Raw genomic sequence first — 25,851 nt, 5'->3', positions numbered from 1 at the left:
TTTTGTTTTGAGATGGAGTCTCGCTCTGTCGCCCAGGCTGGAGTGCAGTGGCACGATCTCGGCTCGCTGCAAGCTCTGCCTCCTGGGTTCATGCCATTCTCCTGCCTCAGCCTCCTGAGTAGCTGCGACTTACAGGCACCCACCACCATGCCCGGATAATTGATTTTTATATTTTTAGTAGAGACGGGGTTTCACCGTGTTAGCCAGGATGGTCTCGATCTCCTGACCTGGTGATCTACCCGCCTCGGCCTCCCAAAGTGCTGGGATTACAGGTGTGAGCCACCGCACCCGGAGAATTAAATATTCTTTTGTGTACTTGATACCTGCTCTTCAAATTGCCATTATAGAACATATAACATGAGTTGGTCAAATATCTGCCTTCCCTACTAGGCTGCAGCATCTTTAAGGACAGGACTCAATGATTTATCTTTGTATCTCTAGGACCTAACTATAGTGCCAGGAATACAACTCCTCACTGAATATTGGCTAACTGAACAGTCTTTGTGCACTTAAATTGTTATGAGTGAAATATATGTCAACTGTTTAACATGACCATATTTTTGCCTCAGTCAGGGAAGAATTCACATCACCATCATACTTCTAATAATAAACAGACCTGTGGCTCCAAGACTGCCCACTTATGGCAGGCAAAAATCTCATCTGTCAAAAAAAAAAAAAACCTCATCTGTCTCATTGCTAAATGCAACTTCTATTCCCTAGTGCGTCTCCTGCTACAAATGTCTACTGCTCCTCCTTACCTTGGCCTCTAAGGTTTAGAATATCCACCCATTCTTTATACACTATATGCTACCTTCCAGATTCTCTCTCCTCTACTTTTTCTAACTAGTCAAAATATAGCTCAGATATGTGCTCATCTCTTCATCTCTACCACCCAAGGCTAAGCCATCATCAGCTCTTGCTTGGACTGTTTGTCTCTGCTTAGACCTGTTTCCTTCTTATGTATTCTCCAAATAACAGTCTTTTAAAAAGGTAAAGAAGATCCCATCACTTCTGTGTTTAATACTTGACATAGCTTTCCTACTGCAATTAGAATAAAATTCAAACTTCTGACCATGACCTTCACTGTTCAATATGATCTGGCCTTCTGCACCAAAGTACATAATTAATGTATATGTAGAATGATCACCAACTATTCAGGAAGTGTCAGGAAAATTTCACAAGCATATTGATGAATTAATCTTTAGTTGAAAAATTTTGGATAAATGAATTCACATTTGAAAAAAATCAGCATTTTAACCACTATAAAGACGACAATACAAATTTACCTGATCTATCTGATCTTGTTGTCCTTTGTATACAGTTTCAGGATCTGAAGGAGGTCGAAGATGAAATTCTGAGTCACAGAAATTTCCATCACCATCTACGTTGTGTAGGCTTTCCCAAACAACTTTCTCTTCAGTAAGAAACCCCTGGTCCGTTACCAACAAATACAGTTGACCCTTAATAAGAAGTAACAAAAGAAAAAGGACTGTTAAATTGATCAAAACTAGTAATATAATATTTAAGGAAAGTTTTACAATCTGTATCTTCAGAATATATTAAACATTCCTACTGTTTAGATCTGTACAACACAATAAATAGACCAAGTAGATATTTTACTTCCTGAAATCCACTCGGCTTTGAATATAGTTTATAATTGGCACACTACACTATAACAAGAAATAAGAGCTCTTGGCATGTTCAGCTAATGTATGACTTATAAACACCTTTGGGGGGGTTTATAATCTCATTTCACAAAATAGAAAAATACCATACAAATTCCTGAAAAATACATTACAGTCACAAAAAATGATACCATGTTGCCTGTTTTTTTCCCCAATTAAGCCTATATGACTAGTCCAATCCACACCTATTTTTCCTTTCTCTACACCATTAGTTGCTCCTTTTATACACCAATAATACTTTGTACCTACTTTGTATTATCAGTGTACTTCTTTTGTATACCAATAATAGATACAACGCAATTGTTTTGTACTTGTTTTGTAGCACCAAATTGCCCAGTATTGATTGTATTTTCCTGCCTTATCACATAAACTCTGTACCTGCATACAAAATTTTTTTTAATTTTTAATTTTTGTGGATACATAGTACGTGTATGTATTTGTGGCTTACATGAGATTTTTTTTTTTGTTTTTTTTTTTTAGGAGTCTCACTTTGTCATCCCGGCTCAGGCTGGAGTGCAGTGGTGCCACCTCAGCTCACTGCAACCTCCGCCTCCTGGGTTCAAGCGATTCTCCTGCCTCAGCCTCCTGAGTAGCTGGGACTACAGGCGTGTGCCATCATGTCCAGCTAATTTTTTGTATTTTTAGTAGAGACAGAGTTTTACCGTGTTAGCCAGGATGGTCTCGATCTCCTGACCTCGTGATCCACCCGCCTCAGCCTCCCAAAGTGCTGGGATTACAGGCGTGAGCCACCGCGCCTGGCCTACATAGTATTTTGATACAGGCATGCAATGCATAATAATCACATGAGGGTAAATGTGGTATCCATCCTCTCAAACATTTACTGTTTGTGTTACAAACAATCCAATTATACTTTTAGTTATTTTAAAATGTACAACTAAATTATTTTTGACTATACTCACACTCTTGTGTTAGCAAATGCTAGGTCTCAATCATTCTGTTTTTTTCTTTTTTTCTTTTTAACATCCATTAACCATCCATCCTGCCTGCCTCCAAATACGCATCCCAGCCTCTGGTAACCATCATTCTACTCTCTATCTCCAGGAGCTCAATTGTTTTAATTTCTAGCCCGCAAAAATAAGAAAGAACATGCGAAGTGTGTCTTTCTGTGCCTGGCTTATCTCACTTAACATTATGACCTCCAGTTCCATCCATGTTGTTGCAATTGACAGGATGTCATTCTGTTTTGTGTGTGAATAGTGCTCCGTTGTGTATGTGTACCACATTTTCTTTATCCACTTGTCTGTCAATGGACACAGCTTGATTCCACATCTTGGCTATTGCGAATAGTGCTGCAATAAACCTGGGAGTGCAGATATCTCTTTGATATACTGATTTCCTTTCTTTTGAGTATATTCTTAGGAGTGGGATTGCCGGATTGTATAACAGCTCTACTTTTAGTGTTTTGAGGAACCTCTAAACTGTTCTCCATAGTGGTTGTACTCATTTATATTCCCATCAACAGTGTATGAGGGTTCCCTTTTCTCCATATCCTCACCAACATTTGTTATTGTCTGTCTTTTGGAAAAAAGACATTTTAACTGGGGTGAGATGATATCTCATAGTTTTGATTTGCATTTCTCAGATGACCAGTGATGTTCAGCACCTTTTCACATACCTGACTGCCATTTGTTTATCTTTTTTCTTTAAGATGGAGTCTCATTCTGTTGCCCAGGCTGGAGTTCAGTGGTGTGACCTTGGCTCACTGCAACCTCCATCTACCAGGTCCAAGTGATTCTCCTGTCTCAGGCTCCTGAGTAGCTGGGATTACAGATACCCACCATCACACCTGGCTAATTTTTGTATTTTTAGTAGAGATGGGGTTTTACCATGTTGGCCAGGCTGGTCTCGAATTCCTGACCTCAAGTGATCTGCCCACCTTGGCCTCCCAAAGTGCTGGGATTACAGGTGTGAGCCACCACACTTGGCCTCATTTGCATGACTTCTTTGGAGAAATATCTACTGAAATCATTTTCCCGTTTTAAATTTGATTATGAGATTTTTTTTTTTCTAGAGAGCTGTTTGAGCTCCTTATATGTTCTGGTTATTAATCCCTTGTCACATAGGTAGTTTGCAAATGTTTTCTCCCATTTTGTGGGTTGTCCATTTTTTTTTTTTTTTTTTAGGCAGGGTCTCAGTCTCACTCTGTCGCCCAGGCTGGAGTGCAGTGGTGTGATCTTGGCTCACTGCAGCCTCAGCCTCTTGGGTTCAAGCGACTGTCCTGCCTGAACCCCAAGTAGCTGCAACTACAGGAGCACACCACCACGCCTGGCTAATTTTTGTATTTTTAGTAGAGATGGAGTTTCACCATGTTGGCCAGGCTGGTCTCGAACTCCTGACCTCAGATGATCCACCACCTCAGCTTCCCAAAGTGCTGGGATTACAGGTATGAGCCACTGTGCCTGGCCTGACATTTATTTTTTTAAAAAAACTATAACTGGTTCACTGTCAACAATGCAGATTTTTTTTTTTTTTTTTTTTGAGACGGAGTCTCACTCTGTCGCCCAGGCTGGAGTGCTGGAGTGCAGTGGCACAATCTTGGCTCACTGCAACCTCCGCCTCCTGGGTTCACCCCATTCTCCCGCCTCAGCCTCCCAAGTAGCTGGGACTACAGGCGCCCGCCACCATGCCCGGCTAATTTTTTTTTGTATTTTTTAGTAGAGACGGGGTTTCACCGTGTTAGCCAGGATGGTCTCGATCTCCTGACCTTGTGATCCGCCCGCCTCAGCCTCCCAAAGTGCTGGGATTACAGGCGTGAGCCACCGTGCCTGGCCAACAATGGAGATTATTAGTCCACAGTTCCTTTATGTAAGTATAGCATAGAATAGCAAAATATCTATGACTATAGTACTAGTTTAGGCCCATCTGATCCTGAGAGTCTATGGTTAAATCACTATCAAGAATATTTCTTGCACTGATATTCCAGCACTTTTGCTAGATTATGCAGTCAATGCTTTCTTAAGACTCAAATCTTCCTTCTAATTTCATCAGTTTTTAAAATACTGAAAAATTTCATAAATAATAATATAGAATAGGTTTTAATGCATTAAATTCTTAATTGTGTATTAGTTCAAATTATATGAAATGTCAATATTGTCACAATTTGTAAATTTATAAAATATTATTAAATTTGACAAGTTTTCTTCTACTTTATCAATTTACAAATTGTGATGATATTGTCAGGATTTTTTTTTTTTTTTTTTGAGACAGAGTCTCACTCTGTTGCCCAGGCTGGAGTGCAGTGGCGTGACTTGGCTCACTGCAAACTCCGCCTCCCAGGTTCACGCCATTCTCCTGCCTCAGCCTCCTGAGTAGCTGGGACTATAGGTGCCCACCACCACGCCCGGCTAATTTTTGTATTTTTAGTAGCGAGGGGGTTTCACTGTGTTGGTCAGGCTGGTCTCGAACTCCACTGTCAGGTATGTTGTTAATACAAGTAACTACTCCATGTAGAATTAATTTATGAGGGTATTTTTGGACAGAATAGGTTTTCATTCCGTGTTCTTTTGTGATCCAATATGGAGGAAAGCACTGGCTAAATATTTTTGGTTAACTAACTCGGATTCAAATTACTTAACATCTCTAAGTCGGGTGTGGTGGCTCACGCCTGTAATCCTAGCACTTTGGGAGGCTGAGGTGGACATATCACTTGAGGTCAGGAGTTTGAGACCTGCCTGGCCAATATGGTGAAACCCCGTCTCTACTAAAAATACAAAAAGTTAGCCAGGTGTAGTGGTACGTGCCTGTAGTCTCAGCTACTCAGGAGGCTGAGGCAGAAGAATCGCTTGAACCGAAGAGATAGAGGATCCAGTGAGCCAAAATTGTGCCACTGTACTCCAGCTTGGGCGACAGAGCGAGACTCTGTCTCAAAACAAAACACCAACACACCTAAACACAAATTACCTAACATCTCTAGACTTTAGTTTTTCTTCTTAGAAATTCTGAAGTTTCTAAGGTACTTTATAATTTGAAAATTTATACATTTCTAAGAGAGTTTCTAAAGTATTTTAAGTATCAAAAATGAACTTACTACTCCTACTTAACAAATGTAGTCTTATCCAAAAAAGCACTTTCTTATCCACCCAGAGAGGCAGTGAAGCATAGTTGCTGACTTGAAAGTCAAGTTGAAAGTGGACTTGAAAGTCACACTGGAAATGCTGATAAGCTAAGTGGTCTTGGGCAAGTTACTTAGGGTCTTTACATGTTCCCTCAGCCATTAAGTGAGAATAATAATATCCACTCCTCACAGAGGAGTTGTGAAGATTAAATGAGATAATCAATATAAAATGCTTAATATAGTACAAAGCTCCTAACTGCTTCATAAACAGAAGATATTATATTCATGAGTATCATCTAAATCGATCTCAATTTCTGTGTCTATCTGCTTCTATCTCCTATTTAAGAGAAAAAGATAAATCTCTCTGCTTGTACTATGAAATCATCACTTTCCTTATTCCAGTTTCCAAATTCCGCCCCCTCCCCTTTTAATTTAAAAAGTGACAATTTTTGATATATCAACCAGCTTTAAAAATAGCTAAACTTAATGGATTGTTACTTAAATGTAGCATTCTGTGGAAAAAATTTCCACTACGGCCTTAGTCAAAGAGGAAATAGAATAAACAAATTTATTTCTTTAACGTGGTTTTAGTATTTATCCAGAACTGTACCTCCTTCTAAACTACTTTTCACTTCTAATCCCTAAACATAAAGTAAAAAAGCAAACAGAACCAACCTCATACCATCTGACTGAGTTTATGGTAAAAAAGAAATAACAACAACAAAACAACCAACCTCAAAAACGTTGGGACTGAATATACTTCAGAGATGTCAGTAATTTAAAACCAAGAGATAGGGGAAACAGTTATGACATGAATATAAAGGTTGCTACGGTAAAAGGACAATCAAGAAGTCATAATAGGAAAAGAGCTATGCAGATATCATTATATGAACCAAAGATCTAGAAGCTATGTGATCTAGACAGGGGCTATGTAATCTTAGTTAAGAGCAAGCAGAAGTTATCAGAGGGTGGTGAAGGAGGGCCATAAAAATGAAATGGAACAACTAGATCTAGGATATAGAATTAGGTAAGGATAGGAATCCAACAGTCATGATCATATGTACAATATGAGAAGCAAAACTGACTTAAATGAGTCTGTTTCTAGGACAGAAATGGTTTATACAACCCATCTTTACACTTTCAAATTTCCTGCATGGATAAATAGTCATCTCACTATCTATAGTGACCCACAGGAAAGCATTTGCTCTCTTATGGTCTCCTCATTCTGCTCACAGAAATCAATCTAGTTATGCTGTTGAAAAGCACAGATCAGCCAGGCGCGGTGGCTCACGCCTGTAATCCCAGCACTCTGGGAGACCGAGGCAGGTGGATCACCTGAGGTCAGGAGTTCAAGACCAGCCTGACGAACATGGTGAAACTGTGTCTCTACTAAAAGTACAAAATTAGCCAAGCATGGTGGTATGCACCTGTAATCCCAGCTACCAGGGGGGCTAAGGCAGGAAAATTGCTTGAACCCAGGAGGCAGAGGTTGCAATGAGCCAAGATCACACCATTGCACTCCAGGAAGGACAATGAGTGAAACTCTGTCTCAAAAAAAAAAAAAAGAAAAGAAAGGAAAAGCGTATTATCTTCATAGAATCATGAGCCTTCCAAAGTGTTGGGATTACAGCCGTAAGCCACTGTATCTGGCCCCCAAAATTGAAATTACTTATAAGAAAATCATGAAGTTGGCTCAGTGCAGTGGCTCATGCCTGTAATCCCAGCACTTTGGGAGGCTGAGGTGGGTGGATCACTTGAGGTCAGGAGTTCAAGACCAGCCTGGTCAACTTGGTGAAACTCTGTCTCTACCAAAAATACAAAAAATTAGCTGGACATGGTGGTGTGCGCCTATAATCCCAGCTACTCAGGAGTCTGAGGCATGAGAATCTCTTGAACCCGGGAGGCGGAGGTTGCAGTGAGCCAAGATCATACCACTGCACTCTAGCCTGGGTGACAGAATAAAAGTGTCTCACACACAAAAAAAAATTAAAAAAAAAAAAAATTGGCCAGGCACAGTGGCTTACACCTGTAATTCCAGCACTTTGGGAGGCCGAGTCAGGCAGATCACGAGGTCAGGAGATCGAGACCATCCTGGCTAATACGGTGAAACCCCATCTCTACTAAAAATACAAAAAAAAAAAAAAAAAATTAGCTGGGCGTGGTGGCGGGGGCCTGTAGTCCCAGCTACTCGGGAGGCTGAGGCAGGAGAATGGCATGAACCTGGGAAGCGGAGCTTGCAGTGAGCCGAGATCACGCCACTGCACTCCAGCCTGGGTGACAGAGCGAGATTCCATCTCAAAATAATAATAATAATAATAAGTAAATAAATAAATAGTGAGGTCAATGTGTATTTCACAAAGAGGATCCGCCCAGTTTAATTGTAGAAGACCAGGTGGATGTACAAGGAAAGAAGTGATATAAATGATAACAGAAATTAGGGCTATTCCTATTTGTTGCCAATATATAGATGAGGAATAAAAAGTTTAATGAAGGGTTCATGGAGGATGTTATTACAAGTAATAACTAACAGAGATGGATTTTACTTTGCTAATAATGAAAGAAACACAGAGGTATTTTTCCAGAATTTAACAACAGTAAACCACAAAACTAGGAATGATAAGAGGACTTTCCAACAACAGGAAGTCAATATCTGTGGTCAGAGAAAATGTCCTGTGCAATAGAAATCATTGTTTGTACTATATTCTTTCGGAAGTGTGAGGTTGATTGGTAGATATTATTCACAAAAAATGGATCAGTTTGATTAACACATCCATTGTGACCTCATGATAGCAGAAGGCTTAAAAAAGTATGTAAAGATAAAATCGAGGCCAAACGCGTGGCTCACGCCTGTAATCCTAGCACTTTGGGAGGCAGAGGCGGGCAGATTGCCTGAGGTCAGGAGTTCGAGACTAGGCTGGGCAATATGACAAAACCCCGTCTCTACTAAAAATACAAAAAATTAGCTGAGCGTGGTGGCACACGCCCATAATCCCAGCTACTTGGGAGGCTGAGGCACAAGAATTGCTTGAACCTGGGAGGTGGAGGTTGCAGTGAGCTGAGATTGCTCCACTGCACTCCAGCCTGGGTGACAGAGTAAGACTCTGTCTCAAAAAGAAAGAAAAAAAAAAGATAAAATCAGCTGTGGTAAAAATAAATAGATAAAGATGAAATCATGAAGTTAATAAACAGAGAATACTTTGTCCAGGTGCAGGTTTTAGAAACATCTATATACTTTTCAATGGTTTGCTGTACTGAAACACCACCTAGTGGTCCTTTAAACACCACTTTGGTGTATAGAGGATCACCAAAAAGCCTAACCCTAGGCTGGGTGCAGCGGCTCACACCTGTAATCCCAGCACTTTGGGAGGCCAAGGTGGGTGGATCATCTGAGGTCAAGAGTTTGAGACCAGCCTGGCCAACATGGTGAAACCCCATTCCTACTAAAAATACAAAAATTAGCTGGATGTGGTGGCAGGCACCTGTAATCCCAGCTACTCGGGGGGCTGAGGCAGGAGAATCACTTGAACCGGGGAGGTGGAGGTTGCAGTGAGCCAAGATTGTGCCACTGCACTCCAGCCTGGACAACAGAGTGAGACTCCATCTCAAACAAACAAATAAACAAACAAAAAAACAGTTTAACTTAACAGAGAATTTGCTCCTGCTTCTATACAATATCTAGAAATGGGAGTTAGAATAGAGATGTAAACAATACCATTAATAACTAGAAAGCATATATACCTCCCTTCCCTTCTTGTCAAAGCCCACAGCTCAAACATCTCTAGAATTCCAAAAGACTCTGGATGACAAAAGATTTTAACGCACACTCAAAAAAAAATTAAATAAATAAATAAATATTTAAAAAAACTTTTCATATATAGGGTTTAGTAAATTCCTACAGAAATTGGTACAACCAGTAAAGAAACTGGAGGTGACCCTTCCTAGGTAATCATTTTTGTCCTGCCATCATGGACTTTCCCCTGTTGGCCTAGGTCTTGAGATGATAATGATATAATATAATCATGAATACCTGGAAGCATAAAGATCCTCTGAAAAGTCGTAATAAAAATTAGTCCGGGCTCAGTGGCTCACACCTGTAACCTCAGTTCTCTGGGAGGTCAAGGTGGGCAGATCACTTGACGTCAGGGATTTGAGACCAGTCTGGACAACATGGTGCAACCAATCTCTACTAAAAAAAATAAGCCGGGAGTGGTGGTACCCGCCTGTAATCCCAACTACTTGGGAGGCTGAGGCAGGAGAATCACTTGAACCTGAGAGGTGGAGGTTGTGGTGAGCTGAGATTGCGCCACCGCACTCCAGTCTGGGCAACAGAGTGAGACTCCATCTCAAAAAAAAAAAAAAAAAAAAAAAAAAATCCCTAAAAAGTAGCCCCACTAACAAAATAATAGAAGTATAGATATTTATGTCTGATTGCCAGTTCATTATAGACTGGCAATTTATTATTATAAGCCCCTAGTTGTAAACACCACTGAAGTAGAAAAGTATTCTATTTAGATGTTAAATTTTGTTTGTTAAAAGTATATCTTTTTTGTTTTTTTTGAGATGGAGTCTCGCTCTGTCACCCAGGCTGGAGTGCAGTGGCATGATCTTGGCTCACTGCAACCTCCGCCTCTCCTGGATTCAAGCGATTCTCCTGTCTCAGCCTTCTGAGTAGCTGGCATTACGGGCACATGCCACCATGCCCAGCTAGGTTTTGTATTTTTAGTAGAGATGGGGTTTCACCATGTTTGCCAGGCTGGTCTCGAACTCCTGACCTTAAGTGATCCACCCGCCTTGGCCTCCTAAAGTGCTGGGATTACAGGTGTGAACCACCACACCACACCTGGCCTGAAAGTATATCTTGAATTCTGTGAGATGAGATGTATTTATGCGATACATGTTCCAAAGAGAAAGAGTTCACAGGAGTAGAAAGATGGAAAACACTGTGACCATTAAATATAATTTTTCCTTTTATTTTGAAAGAAGGTCTTACTCTGTCATCCAGGTTGGAGTGCAGTGGCATGATCACAGTTAACTGTAGCTTCGATCTCCTGGACTCAAATTATCCTCCCATCTCAGCCTCCCAAAGAGCTGGGACTATGGGCACACACCACCATGCCTGGCTAATTTTTTTAAAGTTTTTTGTACAGACAAGGTCTTACTTCATTGTCCATGCTGGTCTCTAACTACTGGGCTCAAGCGATCTTCCCACCTCTGCCTCTCAAAGTACTGCAATTACATGTGTAAGCCTGGCTGGTCATTAAATATGAATGCATAAGATGTCCCTCAAAACTCAGGGTTTCTCAAAAGTGAAATGCTAGAGGCAGGAGGAAGATATGGAAGATGTAATGTAGATTTAAAAGTAGCCATAGTTTGTTTAAAAAAGGTTTCCTTTTTTTTTTTTTTTGGTGCCATCATGGCTCACCGCAGCCTCACCCTTCTGGGCTCAGGGCTCAAGTGATCCTCCCACCTCAGCCACCCGAGTAACTGGGACTATAGGTGCGTACCACCACACTGGCTAACTTTCAAAATTATTTGTTGAGATGGGGTCTTCCTATGTTGTCCAGGCTGGCTTTGAACTCTGGGCCTCAAGCGACTGTCCAGCCTTCGCCTCCCAAAGTGCTAGGATTACACACATGAGCCACCATGCCCAGCCTCTATTTTTAAAAATTATTATTTGTGTCCTTATGAAATCACACATTCTCTGGGGCTCTAGTTTATAAAGTGCTACAAACAACTCAGGAATTAGTAGGAGAGAATAATAATCTTAATGATGAACAGCCTTAATAGAACAAAGGCACAATCCTCTCTCTGCCTTATTCCCTTATTAAGCAAATGGACACCATGCTGGAAGAACCCCTTCCCTAAATTTTATTTAGCATTCATTTAATATTTTAAAAGTATTCCTTTAGGGGTTCTATTCTACACCAACAGCCAAAGTGTTATAGATTCTGTTGTAAATCAGGTAATCTGTCACTGGGTCAATGAAGAAGACGTGCTTTTGACCCTTATAAAGAATGCACTCATGTCTGGGCGTAGTGGTTCACACCTGTAATCCCAACACTCTGGGAGGTTGAGTTGGGCAGACTGCTTGAGCCCAGGAGCTCAAGACCAATTTGGGCAACACAGGGATATCCTGTCTCTAAAAAAAAATTTTAAATTGGCCAGGTGTGATGGTGTACACCTGTAGTCCCAGTTGCTTGGGAGGCTGAGCCATGAGGATCGCTTGAACCCAGGAGGCAGAGGTTGCAGTGATCTGAGATTGCACCAGCGCACTCAAGCCTGGGTGACAGAGCAAGACCCTGTTTCAGGAAAAAAAAAAAAAAAAAAAAAAAAAGCACTCACTGGGTACTCTGTCAGAAGTAAAGCAGTGTCTTATCTAAAGACTCAGGATTGGAAAGCTGGTACAATAGGAATATAGGAAATAGAACCAAGAATTTTAATGGGGCATAAATAATCATCCAAATGCCCATAGGATCCCTGAAGAACACAAGATTTGGATCATATCAAAATGGAGTTATTCTATCAAATGCAATGCATGGTCTTTGATTAGATCCTGGTTTGAACAAACCATCCATAGAACTATTTTGGGGACAAGTGGCAAATTTGAATATGGACTAGATTATTAGATACTGAGAATGATAGTAGCCACTGCACTCCATCCTGGGTGATGGAGTGAGACCCCACCCTGTCTCAAAAAAAAAAAAAAAAGAATTATAGTTAATTTTGAGATGCAATAGGCCGGGTGTGGTGGCTCACGCCTGTAATCCCAGCACTTTGGGAGGCCGAGGCAGGCAGATCACGAGATCAGGAGATTGAGACCATCCTGGCTAACACAGTGAAACCCTGTCTCTACTAAAAATACAAAAAAATTAGCTGGGTGTGGTGGCGGGTGCCTGTAGTCCCAGCTACTCTGGAGGCTGAGGCAGGAGAATGGCATGAACCCGGGAGGCGGAGCTTGCAGTGAGCCGAGATTGTGCCATTGCACTCCAGCCTGGGTGACAGCAAGACCCCATCTCAAAAACAAAACAAAACAAAACAAAACAAAAAACCCAAGACTTTACAAGATCTAGTGCCTGGCTATCTATTTGGCCTTTCTTCATTCCTTTTACTTGCTATGTTTCAGGCACACTGACTTTCTTTTAATTCCTCAGGAGTCAAGCTGTTTCCTTCCTCAGGGCCTTTGCATACATGTTCTATCTGCTAAGTTAACTCTTTTTTGGCCAACTGATTAAACTAGAAGATTCACTTTTTAGGTATCATTTTATTTTTATTTAATGAATTAATTAATTACTGAGACAGAGTTTCGCTCTTGTCGCTTAGGCTGGAGTGCAATGGCACATTCTCAGTTCACTGCAACCTCCACCTCCCAGGTTCAGGCGATTCTCCTGCCTCAGCCTCCCAAGTAGCTGGAATTACAGGCACCCACCACCATGCCCAGCTAATTTTTGTATTTTTAGTAAAGACGGGGTTTCACCATGTTGGCCAGGCTGGTCTCGAACTCCTGACCTCAGGTGATTCACCCGCCTTGGCCTCCTAAAGTGCTGGGATTACAGGCGTGAGACACCGCACCCAGCCTCAGGTATCATTTTAAATGTGACCTTCTTAAATAAATCTTTCCTGACAATCCCTAAGTTATAAGTCCCGATAAAAGCAACTAACTTATAAATCCTGATAAAAACACTCACAGCTTGTGATATGTATCCTTAACAAAATGTATCTCAATAGAAATAAATTAATAATTATTTGTGTAATTATTTAATATCTGCCCCTTGTCAAACTACGAGGTCCTTAATAGGCAAAAACCATAGCTTCCTTGCTCATGGCTGTATTCCTACTACTAGTGAGCACCCAGACATGATACATGCTCAATAAATATTTGTTAAATAAATGAATAAATCCTAGACTTGAGAGGTCAGGTTAAGTAAGAAATAAAATGATTTAGCAGTATTCACCATGTAGCAATAAATCTGATCCTTATGTCCTTTGGCCTTAGATTTCTGAGGAGTATGGATGACTCTGGGCCCACATCTGACATACATCTAGCTAAAATGTTGAAGTTATACAAATGAGCTGTTGCTATAACTAAGATAGGAATGGGAGAGCAACGGCTTTAAGGATATTCTTACATAAGCAAACAAGTCATTATTTTATACTATTTTGTGTAATTCATTGACTAAAGTGTTGAAGAAAATATGAAGATGTAATTCACGACTTTAATAAGCCACTTTCATTTAGAAAAAAATGACACATTTACATGGAAAGAAAACTGGTAACTAGGTATTAACCAATAAGGGCTAAAAAAAGATGATGTAGCCAATAACAGCTAGATGATGGTTAGAGAATTGTACTCTGCCTTAGCTGCACATTAAAATAACCTGAAAAGCACTCAAAATTAATGATGCTCAGATCCCACCTCCAGAGATTCTCATTTAATGGAGTTGGTGGTAGGTTCTGAGGATTGGCAGTTTTAAAAAAGCCTCCCATACAGTTTTAGCATACAATTTCGGTTGAGAACCACTGGTTTGAGGAGAGTAGAAGTAGCTTTACTAAAGAGTTAGTATTTAAAAGCTTCTTAAAGGATGGGTAAAATTGGGACAGGCAAAAAGGAATGAGAAGACCTTTCCAAACAGGGATTAAGGAGTGAGATATTGTGGGGAAAAGAGAGAGAGATCAGATTGTTACTGCGTCTGTGCAGAAAGTAGACATAGGAGACTCCCATTTTGTTCTGTATTAAGAAAAATTCTTCTGCCTTGAGATGCTGTTAATCTGTAACCCTACCCCCAACCCTGTGCTCCCTGAAACGTGTGCTGTGTCAACTAAGGGTTAAATGGATTAAGGGCTGTGCAGGGTGTGCTTTGTTAAACAAATGCTTGAAGGCAGCATGCTTGTTAAGAGTCATCACCACTCCCTAATCTCAAGTACCCAGAGACACAAAACACTACGGAAGGCTGCAGGGACCTCTGCCTAGGAAAGCCAGGTATTGTCCAAGGTTTCTCCCCATGTGACAGTCTGAAATATGGCCTCGTGGGAAGGGAAAGACCTGACCGTCCGGCAGCCCGACATCCATAAAGGGTCTGTGCTGAGGAGGATTAGTAAAAGAGGAAGGAACGCCTCTTTGCAGTTGAGATAAGAGGAAGGCTTCTGTCTCCTGCTTGTCCCTGGGCAATGGAATGTCTTGGTGTAAAGCCCGATTGTATACTCCATCTACTGAGACAGGGGAAAACTGCCTTAGGGCTGAAGATGGGACATGCTGGCAGCAATACTGCTCCTTAAGGCATTGCGATGTTTATGTATATGAACATCAACAGCACAGCACTTTTTTCTTTACCTTGTTTATGATGCAGAGATATTTGTTCAAGTGTTTACCTTCTGACCTTCTCTCCACTATTATCCTATTATCCTGCCACACCCGATAATGATCAATAAATACTAAGGGAACTCAGAGGCCGGTGCTGGCGTGGATCCTCCGTATGCTGAACGCCCGGTCCCCTGGGCCCCCTTTTTTCTTTCTCTATACTTTGTCTCTGTGTCTCTGTCTTTTCCAAGTCTCTCATTCCACCTAATGAGAAACACCCACAGGTGTGGAGGGGCAACCCACTCCTTCAAGATATGGCAGTAAAGTGCAGAAATTAGAAGGTATAGTGTGTGTATGGGATGGAGAGTTATCAGTGAATAGACACCATTTTGGCTGAAGTAAAGTGTTGGCAAATAGAACATATCTTGTATTTTTATCCCCACGCATGAAGTGCTACTGAACATTTTCGGTATATTACTGATGGGATCAGAACAGTATTCTACTCTACTACTGAAGAAATCTATGTATAAGCTGACAAACTTCTGAACTAAGTGACAGCTGTAACAACAAAAAGAATGGCTATAAGAGATAAAAAGAGTAAAACAGTAAATGTTTTTGACAGAGCCATAAACGGCACTACAGGAAGAATTTAAAGCCACACATTATTAAAGAATTTAATGTTTGGTCACATTAAAGTCATTAAAGTTTAATAATAGCAAACACTATCATAAAGGCAAATCATCTAAATAAATAAATAAATTTATTTCTTCTAAATTCCTTTAGCACTGAAATATAAACTTCCATAATTAGATGTCATCCTAGTTCTGGCCGCACACGGTGGCTCACGCCTGTAATCCCAGCACTTTGGGAGGCTGAGGCGGGCTATCATCTGAGGTCGGGAGTTTGAGACCAGCCTGACCAACATGGAGAAACCCCGTCTCTACTAAACACACAAAATTAGCCAGGTGTGGTGGCGCATACCTATAATCCCAGCTACTCGGGAGGCTGAGGCAGTAGAATCGCTTGAACCTGAGGCGGAGGTTGCGGTGAACTGAAATCACGCCATTGTACTCCAGCCTGGGCAACAAGAGTGAAACTCTGTCTCAAAAAAGAAAAAAAAAAAAAAAGTCTGGGCGTGGTGGCTCACGCCTGTAATCCCAGCACTTTGGGAGGCTGAGGCGGGCGATCACCTGAGGTCAGGAGTTTGAGACCAGCCTGACCAACATGGAGAAACCCCGTCTCTCCTAAAAATACACAAAAATTAGCCAGGCATGGTGGTGCATGCCCGTAATCCCAGCTACTCGGGAAGCTGAGGTAGGAGAATCGCCTGAACCTGGGAGGCAGAGGTTGCGGTGAGCCGAGATCACGCCATTGCACTCCAGCCTGGGCAACAAGAGCGAAATTCCATTTCAAAAAAAAAAAAAAAAAGAAGTCATCCTAGTTCTATCTCTAGGGTTTATCATTTTTTTCTCTCAGAAAGAAAATAATAAAATACTTCTTATTGCAAAGATCTGTGAAAAAGAAGTTGAGAATTAAAAAACAAAAAGTGATTTGAGGTAATGCTTCAATTGTTAATCCATCCCATCCTTAAGAAGTACTGTATTTAATAATTACCTTCAAAATTTGATGGTTAAGAAATATTACGCTAAAATATTTTATTTATAAGCAGCTCAAAAGACATCAAGCTCCTTCGATTTAGAATCACGATTAAATAGCTATTTCTATATCATACCTTGTATTTGGTCATGGTGCTAAAATGATTATTCCGAAAGAACACACAAAGTTCTCCTTCCTGAACCGTTGAAGTTAGTTCACATAATCCATGGTATGTCAGTTGAGTGGCTGTGTTATTTAGAAACTGCTCAGCTACAAAGCCTATAGAACCAATGCATAACATTAGATAGAAGAATAATTTCAAAATCAAAAAGTTATTCTTTTTCTATTTAAAGTGTGTTCCAAGTATGGAAAAAGGCCAATAATTATAATACTTTCCCTACTACTTTATGATGGCTCCAAACTGGACATTTGTGTTTTTAATTTTGCAATGAAATATGTGTATACAGACATTCCTATCCTAAATAGTTATGTGAAATTCTTTTTTATAAACAAATGCATTTACTTATACTTCACCTACTATTACAAAGGATTTCATGCAGGTTGCAGTAAAAAAGCAGACACAATAAAACTAAAAGCCATGAAAGCAAGTAAAAAGACAGGTGTCAGGCAATTTTAAAAATGGGTGGGAAAGAAAAATGTCAGTCAACAGCTACCTCCCAATAGCAAGGTGTTTTCAAATTAAAAGTAGCCCTAATAAATTGAGTAGCTTAAGATTTCACAAAAATCCTAGATAATTCTTAAGTTGTAAACTTCTCAATTCTTGCTTTAAAACTAAAAGTAGGCATAAGGCTGAACAGAAAGCCGTGGGATAAATGATGCCATTTTTAATGGTTTTTTATGCCATTTTTATGCTAATCTCCTCCAACATATGCCACTCATGTAGATGTATCAAGTTCAGAAATAGATATTATGGCTTTTGTTTTTGAAATACAATAAAATATACAGAAGTGATCCGGGGTATAATTTAAAACATATATATATACACACACACACACACAACTGATCTTCATATACACAATTGATCCTCATTGCAAGTTCATATCTACAAGTTCATCTAACTGGCTAAAATTTATTTAGATCCCCCAAATCAATACTTGTAGCATTTTCATGCTTGTTTGTGGACATGTGAAGACTGGTGAAAATTCTGAGTGGCCCAATGTGCACATTCCCAGCTGAGGTCAAACAAGGCAACATTCTGCCTTCTTGCTTCAGCTCTCTCGCATACTATAAACAAGTGTCCCTTTCATGGTCTATTTAGTGCCATGTTTTTCACATTTTTATGCTTTCTGTTGGTGATTTTGCTGTTTCAAACAGCATCCAAGCATAATGCCAAAGTGCTGGCTAGTATTCAGTAGACAAAGGCTGTGATGTGCCTTATGGAGAAAATACACGTGCTAGATAGGTTTCGTTCAGGCATGAGTTATACAGGTTGAGTATCACTTATCTAAAAAGCTTGAGATCAGAAGTGTTTTGGGTGTGGATTCTTTTGGATTTTGGAATGTTTGCATTATACTGATCAGCTGAGCATCCCTAATCTGAAAATGATAAATCTGAAATCCTCCAATGAGCATTTCCTGTGAGCGTCATGTTGGTGTTTAGATTTTGGAGCATTTTGGATTTTGGATTTTCAGATTAGGGATATTCTATCTGTAGTGCTGTTGGCTGTGAGTTTAACGCTAGTGAATCGACAGTATATATTAAATAAGGTGTGTTTAACAGAAACACACATAAAACAAGTTTATGTACTGATCAGCTGATGAAAATGTTACCAAACGCTCCTTGAAAACTCACTCATATTTATCCTAGGGACAGTGGTTCAGCATTCACTAATTCAGTGTTCACAGTAACTTTATAGAACATAGCTACCATGAATAATGAGAATCAACTGTATACATATTTTTTAAACTTGTATTTCTCTTCTTCTTTCCCTCCTTCCTTTTGGAGTAAGTAGAGATGTCTCGGAAGCAATGGGGGAGGAGGGAAGGGAATGCCCTAAAAAGTTTCATAAGTGATCTGAGAGATATAGATACAGGGACTAAAGATAAATCTGTGGTATGAAACTAACACTTCAACAATAAATTGAAAAGAAAACTTGGTAGTGCCAGAAGCAGATAACATAGGTTTATTCCACTCCCTCGACATCCCTTAGTGTCAAACCATAGTACTTCAAGCTACAAAGTGGTTGTAAAAACTTACCACGCTATAATTATCACACTATTGCAAGGACTTTGTTATGATAGAAGAAGTACAAAAACTATAAAGAGGTCTACAGCCAAAAGAAATTCATTGAATACTTGCAACTTCTTGGGTATGCCTGTGCTGAAAAGTACCACTGCCGTCTGTAATATCTGTATTACTAAATGTTCCCTTCAGAAAGATGTTTTTAAAAGCCCCCTCCATACCTTACTCACCCAATATCCTCTCCACAGATCCCTTTCAAAAAGACACAGAAATTCAGTGGAGATATAGCACATTACTTTCATGTTAGTGTGAAATTCAAAAATTCAACATTAGAAAGGTCTTTCTCAGCTACTTCTTTTTACAGAATAGGACATAGGCTCAGAGAGAATAAGTGACTTGCCCAAGGACATCAAACTAGTTATGGCAAAGTGAAGACAGTAACCTAGGAGAATTATTATGGATATTAAATTTTAAAATTTATTGCAGATGAGTATTATAAATGCCACTTGAATTATATCTCTCCCAAAACCATAAAGCATAGCTTATTAAGAACTAGAAAAAACAATGTTTCGTAATTCTCCTGTCATCTCTTAAACAGTGGTTTTAGTGGAAAAGGCTAACCTAGTTTTAAATTTTTATAATTAATTAGCCTTTATTGAAAAGCTCAATCTAGTTTCAACTTTTTACAACTATTTAAACAAATTTTGGAAAACAACTGTAAGTGTTACACAGCAGTTTATTTATTTGTAAACTTATCAGAGAATCATTATAACGCTCAAAGAGGTGTTATTGATTCAAATAATCCAGTTTATTTACAACATTCACATTAAATCTCAATTTTATTGTTATTGTTATTGATGATACTAAAGGTAAAAAACTTAATGATAATAGAGTATTATTCATGAAAATAAATTTAAATTAAGCCTTATTTTCCTGAGAAGATTACTATATTTGAAAATATTTCTTACGTTCAGAAATTTAAGGCTGGGCGCGGTGGCTCATGCCTGTAATCCCAGCACTTTGGAAGGCGGGCGGATCACGAGGTCAGGAGATCGAGACCATCCTGACTTACCTGGTGAAACCCCGTCTCTACTAAAAATACAAAAAAATTAGCCAGGCATGGTGGCAGGTGCCTGTAGTCCCAGCTACTCGGGAGGCTGAGGCAGGAGAATGACGTGAACTGGGAGGCAGAGCTTTCAGTGAGCCGAGATCGCACCACTGCACTCCAGCCTGGGTGACAAAAAAAAAAAAAAAAAAAAAAAGAAATTCAATAATAAACTAGTTCATTAAACTGTTTTCCTCTGTTACTGGACAGTTATTAGAGAACATGAAAGTGATGAATGCCTTAAAGATGGTGAAGTTACAGAGGTACTATAATTAGTCAAAAAGGAATAGAAAGTAGAAATAGGAAGGAAGGAAACTTGATTTATTTTAAAATGTTGCCTAGATGTGGTCCTGTCTCAGATTTGTGTTCAAATTTAAGCTTAGTGAGAACTTAACTTGTCACTGTGACAGCTTTAAACAATCTAACTTTTAAGAATTTAATCTACATTTAAGTTTCAAAGATCAAATACATTAATGTATTTTTTCCTCAAAAGGATGGGCAAAACAATTTATTTTAATGACAAATGCCCAGATTTTACTTGAAAAGATAAAAGCTCATATGATTTTTTTTTTTTTTTTGAGATGGAGTCTCACTCCGTTTCCAGACTGGAGTGCAGTGGCGCTATCTCGGCTCACTGCACACCCAGCTAATTTTTTGTATTTTTAGTAGAGACAGGGTCTCACCATGTTGGCCAGGCTGGTCTCGAACTCCTGACCTCAGGTGATCCACCCACCTTGGCCTCCCAAAGTGCTGGGATTACAGGCATGAGCCACTGCGCCCAGCCCACTCATATGATTTGATTCCAGGAGTGCAGTAGGGAGCCCAGAACATTTTACTGTGCCAAAAAATGAGTGCTCAAGTAAAGATGAGGAGATACAAAAGAACACAAGACCCAACTTGAGGGCATCCCACTGGCCATATCACATTTAGAACAATTAAAGCATCAAAAAGAATAATGATAATGGATTATAATACACTGAATAGGCCAGGCACGGTGGCTCATGCCTGTAATCCCGGCACTTTGGGAGGACGAGGCGGGAGAATCACGAGGTGAGGAGATCGAGACCACGGTGAAACCCCGTCTCTACTAAAAGTACAAAAAAATTAGCCGGCCGTGGTGGCGGGCGCCTGTAGTCTCAGCTACTCGGGAGGCTGAGGCAAGAGAACGGCATGAACCCGGAAGGCGGAGCTTACAGTGAGCCGAGATCGCGCCACTACACTCCAGCCTGGATGACACAACGAGACTCCGTTCTGTCTGAATAAAAAGGAATCCATGAGTTTATATTGATACAATTTTTTTAATGGGGAAGGAGGAGAAGGAAGAGAAGGGAAAACTGTTCTGTTACAGAAGAATAACAACTAATAAACAGAAGGAATAACAGAAATTATAACCACCACAGTAATAACTGATTCAGGCAAGAATCAATGGATGCCAAATCTACCTGGTTAAAGATTATTAACAAATAGCATAGTCACACAGTTCAAAGAATAATATCACAGGTGACTTATTAACTACCAAGGGAAAAGGACATCTTTACAATATAAAAACCTGGCAGATATTATCTTATCATATTTGAACATCACCAATAATGAGATAATCAGGCTCATGTACCCCCGATTTGATGCACTGGGAAAGACACAATGTCACCTATGTAGCATCCCTGCCAAAAATATATAACCTGAATCTACTAATGAGGAAATAATCAGATGAATCCAAATTGAGGAATATTCTATGGAACAACTGGCCTGGACTATTTTAAAAAGTCAATGTCATAAAAGACAAAAAAGGAAGGAAAGGAGGGAGGAAGCAAGGAAGGAAAGGAGTGAGGAAGCAAGGGAGGAAAGGAGAAATGAAGGAAGGAAGGGAGGAAGGGAGGGAGGAAGGAATAAGGTTACAGAACTATTCTAGATTACACAAGACTAAAGAGATGTGACAACTAAATGATCCATAATTGGAGCCTCCATTGAAAAAAATTAAAAGCTATTAGGGGCATTACTGGGAAAACGGGAGAATTCTGATATGAACAATATATTAAATAATATTGTATCAATGCTAAATTGCTTGAAATAATTGTATTGTGATTATATAGGAGAATTTATATAAGAGAATTCCTTGTTCTTAGGAGACAAATGATGAAGCATTTACAGGTAAAGTGCTATATTTGCAATTAATTCTCACAAGATTTAGGGAAAAAAGAGTGTGTGGGGCCAGGTGCAGTGGCTCATGTCTGTAATACCAGCACTTTGGAAGGCCAAGGCGGGCGGATCACCTGAGGTTGGGAGTTCGAGACCAGCTTGACCAACACAGAGAAACCCCATCTCTACTAAAAATACAAAATTAGTCAGGTGTGGTGGCGCATGCCTGTAATCCTAGCTACTTGGGAGGCCGAGGAAGGAGAATCACTTGAGCCTGGGAGGCAGAGGTTGTGGTAAGCCAAGGTTGCGCCATTGTACTCCAGCCTGGGCAACAAGAGCAAAACTCCATCTCAAAAAAAAAAAAAAAAAAAAAAAGATTGTGTGAATACAGAAAAAAAGAAAACATTCAGTATATCAACAATTGGTAAATTTAGATAAAGAGCATATAAATGTTCACTGTGCTATTACAACCTTTTTTTATAGGTTTGAGATTTTTTAAAATAAAAGTTGAAGAAAGAAAAAGAAAAGGAAACCAATATTATTTAATAAAAATAATAATAAGCCAAACTATAATGTTCAGTGTCTATGGCACATAATAAAGGCTCAATAAATATTTGAATAAACGAATACATATCCTAGAAATATTTTTATAAGCATATTTTTGTCCTAGGAACAATTGTTAAAGAAACATTCCTAGGCTGGGTATGGCAGCTCACACCTGTAATCCCAGCACTTTGGGAGGCTGAGGTGGGAGGATCACCTGATGTCAGGAGTTTGAGACCAGCCTGGGCAACATGGTGAAACCCTGTCTCACCTAAAAATACAAAAAATTAGCCAGCGTGGTGGCGTGAGCCTGTAGTCCCAGCTACCTGGGAGGCTAAGGCAGAAGAATTGCTTGAACCTGGGAGGCAGAGGTTGCAGTGAGCCAAAATTGTACCACTGCACTCCAGCCTCCAGCCTGGGCATCTGAGCAAGACTCTGTCTCAAAACAAACAAACAAACAAACACCACACAAACAAACAAACAAAAAAGAACCATTCCTGAGAGCATCTGGAATTAAATGAATAGCTATGGTGAAGTCTGGCTGCTGGTACTGCGCTTTTTTTTAAACTTGCTGATTTTTGCTGCCATGAAAAATCAGCATCATCACAACCAGATTCAAAAAGGTATTGTTTCTATTCATCATTGTACTGGAAAAGAAGTAGAAAATAAAAAAGGTATCGACACCCAAAAGCAGTGTATTCTACAATTAAGTATTCTATGTAAAGTAAAAGTTCTGCACCTTTACTTATAAGGCATTAGAATCAAGGAAAGCAAATGTTATCTAAAAGAAGTTGAAAGAACACCTAACTCTATTTGATTATTTGCTAAATAACATTTCTTTTCCCTTAAAAAGGAATGTTAGTGAATGTATTTCTTATTCCCCATACCTTGATAGGAAATAAAATGTTTGAATTTTTAAAAAGTTATCACCTGTGACCAAAACTTATTTTTTAATAAAGATTAGAAATAAGTCGGCTTTGAGGTATTTTATTGATTTAAAGGGAAAGCCACAATTGCAGGCTAAACAGAAAAAGAAAGCAGATTACTTTAACTGAACACCACTCAAGATAATATGATATATGATGGGCTGGGCGAGGTGGCTTATGCCTGTAGTCGCAGCACTTTGGGAGGCTGAGGCTGGCGGATCACCTGAGGTCAGGAGTTTGAGACCAGCCTGGCCAACATGGTGAAATCTCATCTCTACTAAAAATACAAAAATTAGTCGGGCATGGTGGCACATGCCTGTAGTCCCAGCTACTCAGGAGGCTGAGGCAGGAGAATTGCTTGAATCCATGGGGCAGAGGTTACAGTGAGCCGAGATCGTGCCACTACACTCCAGCCTGGGTGACAGAGCGAGACTGTCTCAAAAAAAAAAAAAAAAGATAATATGATGAAGAAAAGCTAATTGCTGCAAAGTAAGTAAAAATGTCTATTATGGTCTTTTATTTTCCATGATTTCTTAGTGTCTTATACAAGTAACCATTGGAGTTAAGTAATTATTTAAAATGAACTACAAATTTGTAGTTACTTATCAACAAAAATCTAGTTTAGCTTTTTAATTATGCTAAATGACACATATAATTATTCTTTAATATGGAAATATGTTATGTAGAATTTCATCATTATGAAATTTATGTATCAAGGAAGTAATAAATATGCCCAGCAGATATTCCCTAAAAATTCTATACCATTTTAGAGGGTTTCTTTCTTTGCTTTCACCATGATGTTCTTCCTAAATTATCAATAACACATATATTAACTATAGTTTTTCATTATCCTGAGGAATCAATGTCAGAGAAATAATAATATTTGTGACATCAGGTTAAGGAAAAAGAAGTAATGAAGGAACTGATTTTTTTGTTCATTTTGTTAATTATTATAGTACTAAGTCCTACCCTTACTGTATTTGTAGCCAGAATTGGGAAAGATGTTAACAGTGTTTCACATAGCTTCATACTCCATAAGTCAGTTTATCCAAGTATTACTTCTTGGCTAGCATTCTGTCTGTTACCACTTTCTGAATCCTATTGTTCCTTCAAGTACTACTGAATAGCATACTCTGGTATATTGGACATTACTGAAAAAGAAGGATTCCGTAGATAGACATTTTTAAAATAGGAGCTTCTTTTTAGTAATTATCTATGGTAATGAGAGCTTGTATAGGAATGCAAACTTCTAGTGAGTGGAATTTTTTCCCCATACATTCTAGCTCACTGAGAAGGAATTTTGTTAATTGAGAGAATATACTTTTGTAACAGTTTTTATTGCTTCTTTCTCTCCTAAAATTTGAACACTGCTGCCTCATGCTGTAACAAAAGAGTTGTCAGACGAATCAATGATCAACGACTCTATACTGTTTTTTGTTTTGTTTTGTTTTGTTTTTGAGACAGATTCTGTTCTGTTGCCCAGGCTGGAGTGTAGTGGCATGATATTGGCTCACTGCAGCCTTGACCTCCTGGGCTCAAGTGATCTTTCAGCCTCAGCCTCCCAAGTACGTGGAGCTAGAGGTGCCTGGCTAATTTTTTATTTTTATTTTTTAGAGATGGGATCTTGCTACGTTGCCCAGGCTAGTCTCAAACTCCTGGGCTCAAGCAATCCTCCTGCCTCAGCCTCCCAAAGTGCTGGGATTACAGGTGTGGGCCACAATGTCCAGCCTGTCCCTGTATCTTTATATGTTTACTGCAAGTAGAAGAATAGCATAAACCTCCCAGCTTGACCAACATGACAAAATCCCATCTGTACTAAAAATACAAAATTATTGCATGCCTGTAATCCCAGCTACTCAGGAGGCTGAGGAAGGAGAATGGCTTCATCCTGGGAGGCGGAGGTTGCAGTGAGCTGAGATCGCGCCATTGCACTCCAGCCTGGGCAACAAGAGTGAAACTCCGTATCAAAAAAAAAAAAAAAGAAAAAAAAAAGATTAGGATAAACCTTAACTAAAACACTATGCATTTTCTTCTTATTTTCCTCTTTTGCAAAAATGTGTTAAACTTCTGGATAATTAAGTTATGTAATTAGTTGGATTCTGATTAATATAGATGGAATTCAGGTACATATCTTTTATATGCTCACATGCTCCTGTAGTCGTTAGTTTTAATTCTTAAAAATGTGATAATTGTAATAAACTTTTATTATATCTTATGTAAAATAATTGTGTGTCTGAGAGAGACTAAAACTCATGCCCCACTTCTCATGATTTCTCTTTCTCTTTTGT

At 39.4% G+C, this 25,851-nt stretch overlaps 1 protein-coding gene across 6 annotated transcripts in view; it reads right to left on the bottom strand.

The window, feature by feature from the left end:
- MINDY2 (MINDY lysine 48 deubiquitinase 2) overlaps positions 1 to 25,851 on the bottom strand; it is a 93,697-nt gene that overhangs the window by 13,121 nt on the left and 54,725 nt on the right. For 4 of the 6 annotated variants that reach the window (XM_063596679.1, XM_008953221.6, XM_003827898.7 and 1 more), the window contains exons 6-7: positions 16,788 to 16,930; positions 1,287 to 1,460 (exon numbers count right to left, since the gene is read on the bottom strand). In XM_063596679.1, the coding sequence (XP_063452749.1) occupies positions 1,287 to 1,460; positions 16,788 to 16,930 (317 nt within the window). The remainder of the gene's footprint in view (positions 1 to 1,286; positions 1,461 to 16,787; positions 16,931 to 25,851) is intronic. The other 2 variants (XM_063596680.1, XM_055098272.2) reach the window with 1 other exon arrangement.

This window comes from Pan paniscus, chromosome 16, assembly GCF_029289425.2.
Source record: "Pan paniscus chromosome 16, NHGRI_mPanPan1-v2.0_pri, whole genome shotgun sequence".
NCBI classification, from domain to species: Eukaryota; Metazoa; Chordata; class Mammalia; order Primates; family Hominidae; genus Pan; species Pan paniscus.
This window is presented reverse-complemented; position numbering and strand designations above follow the sequence as displayed.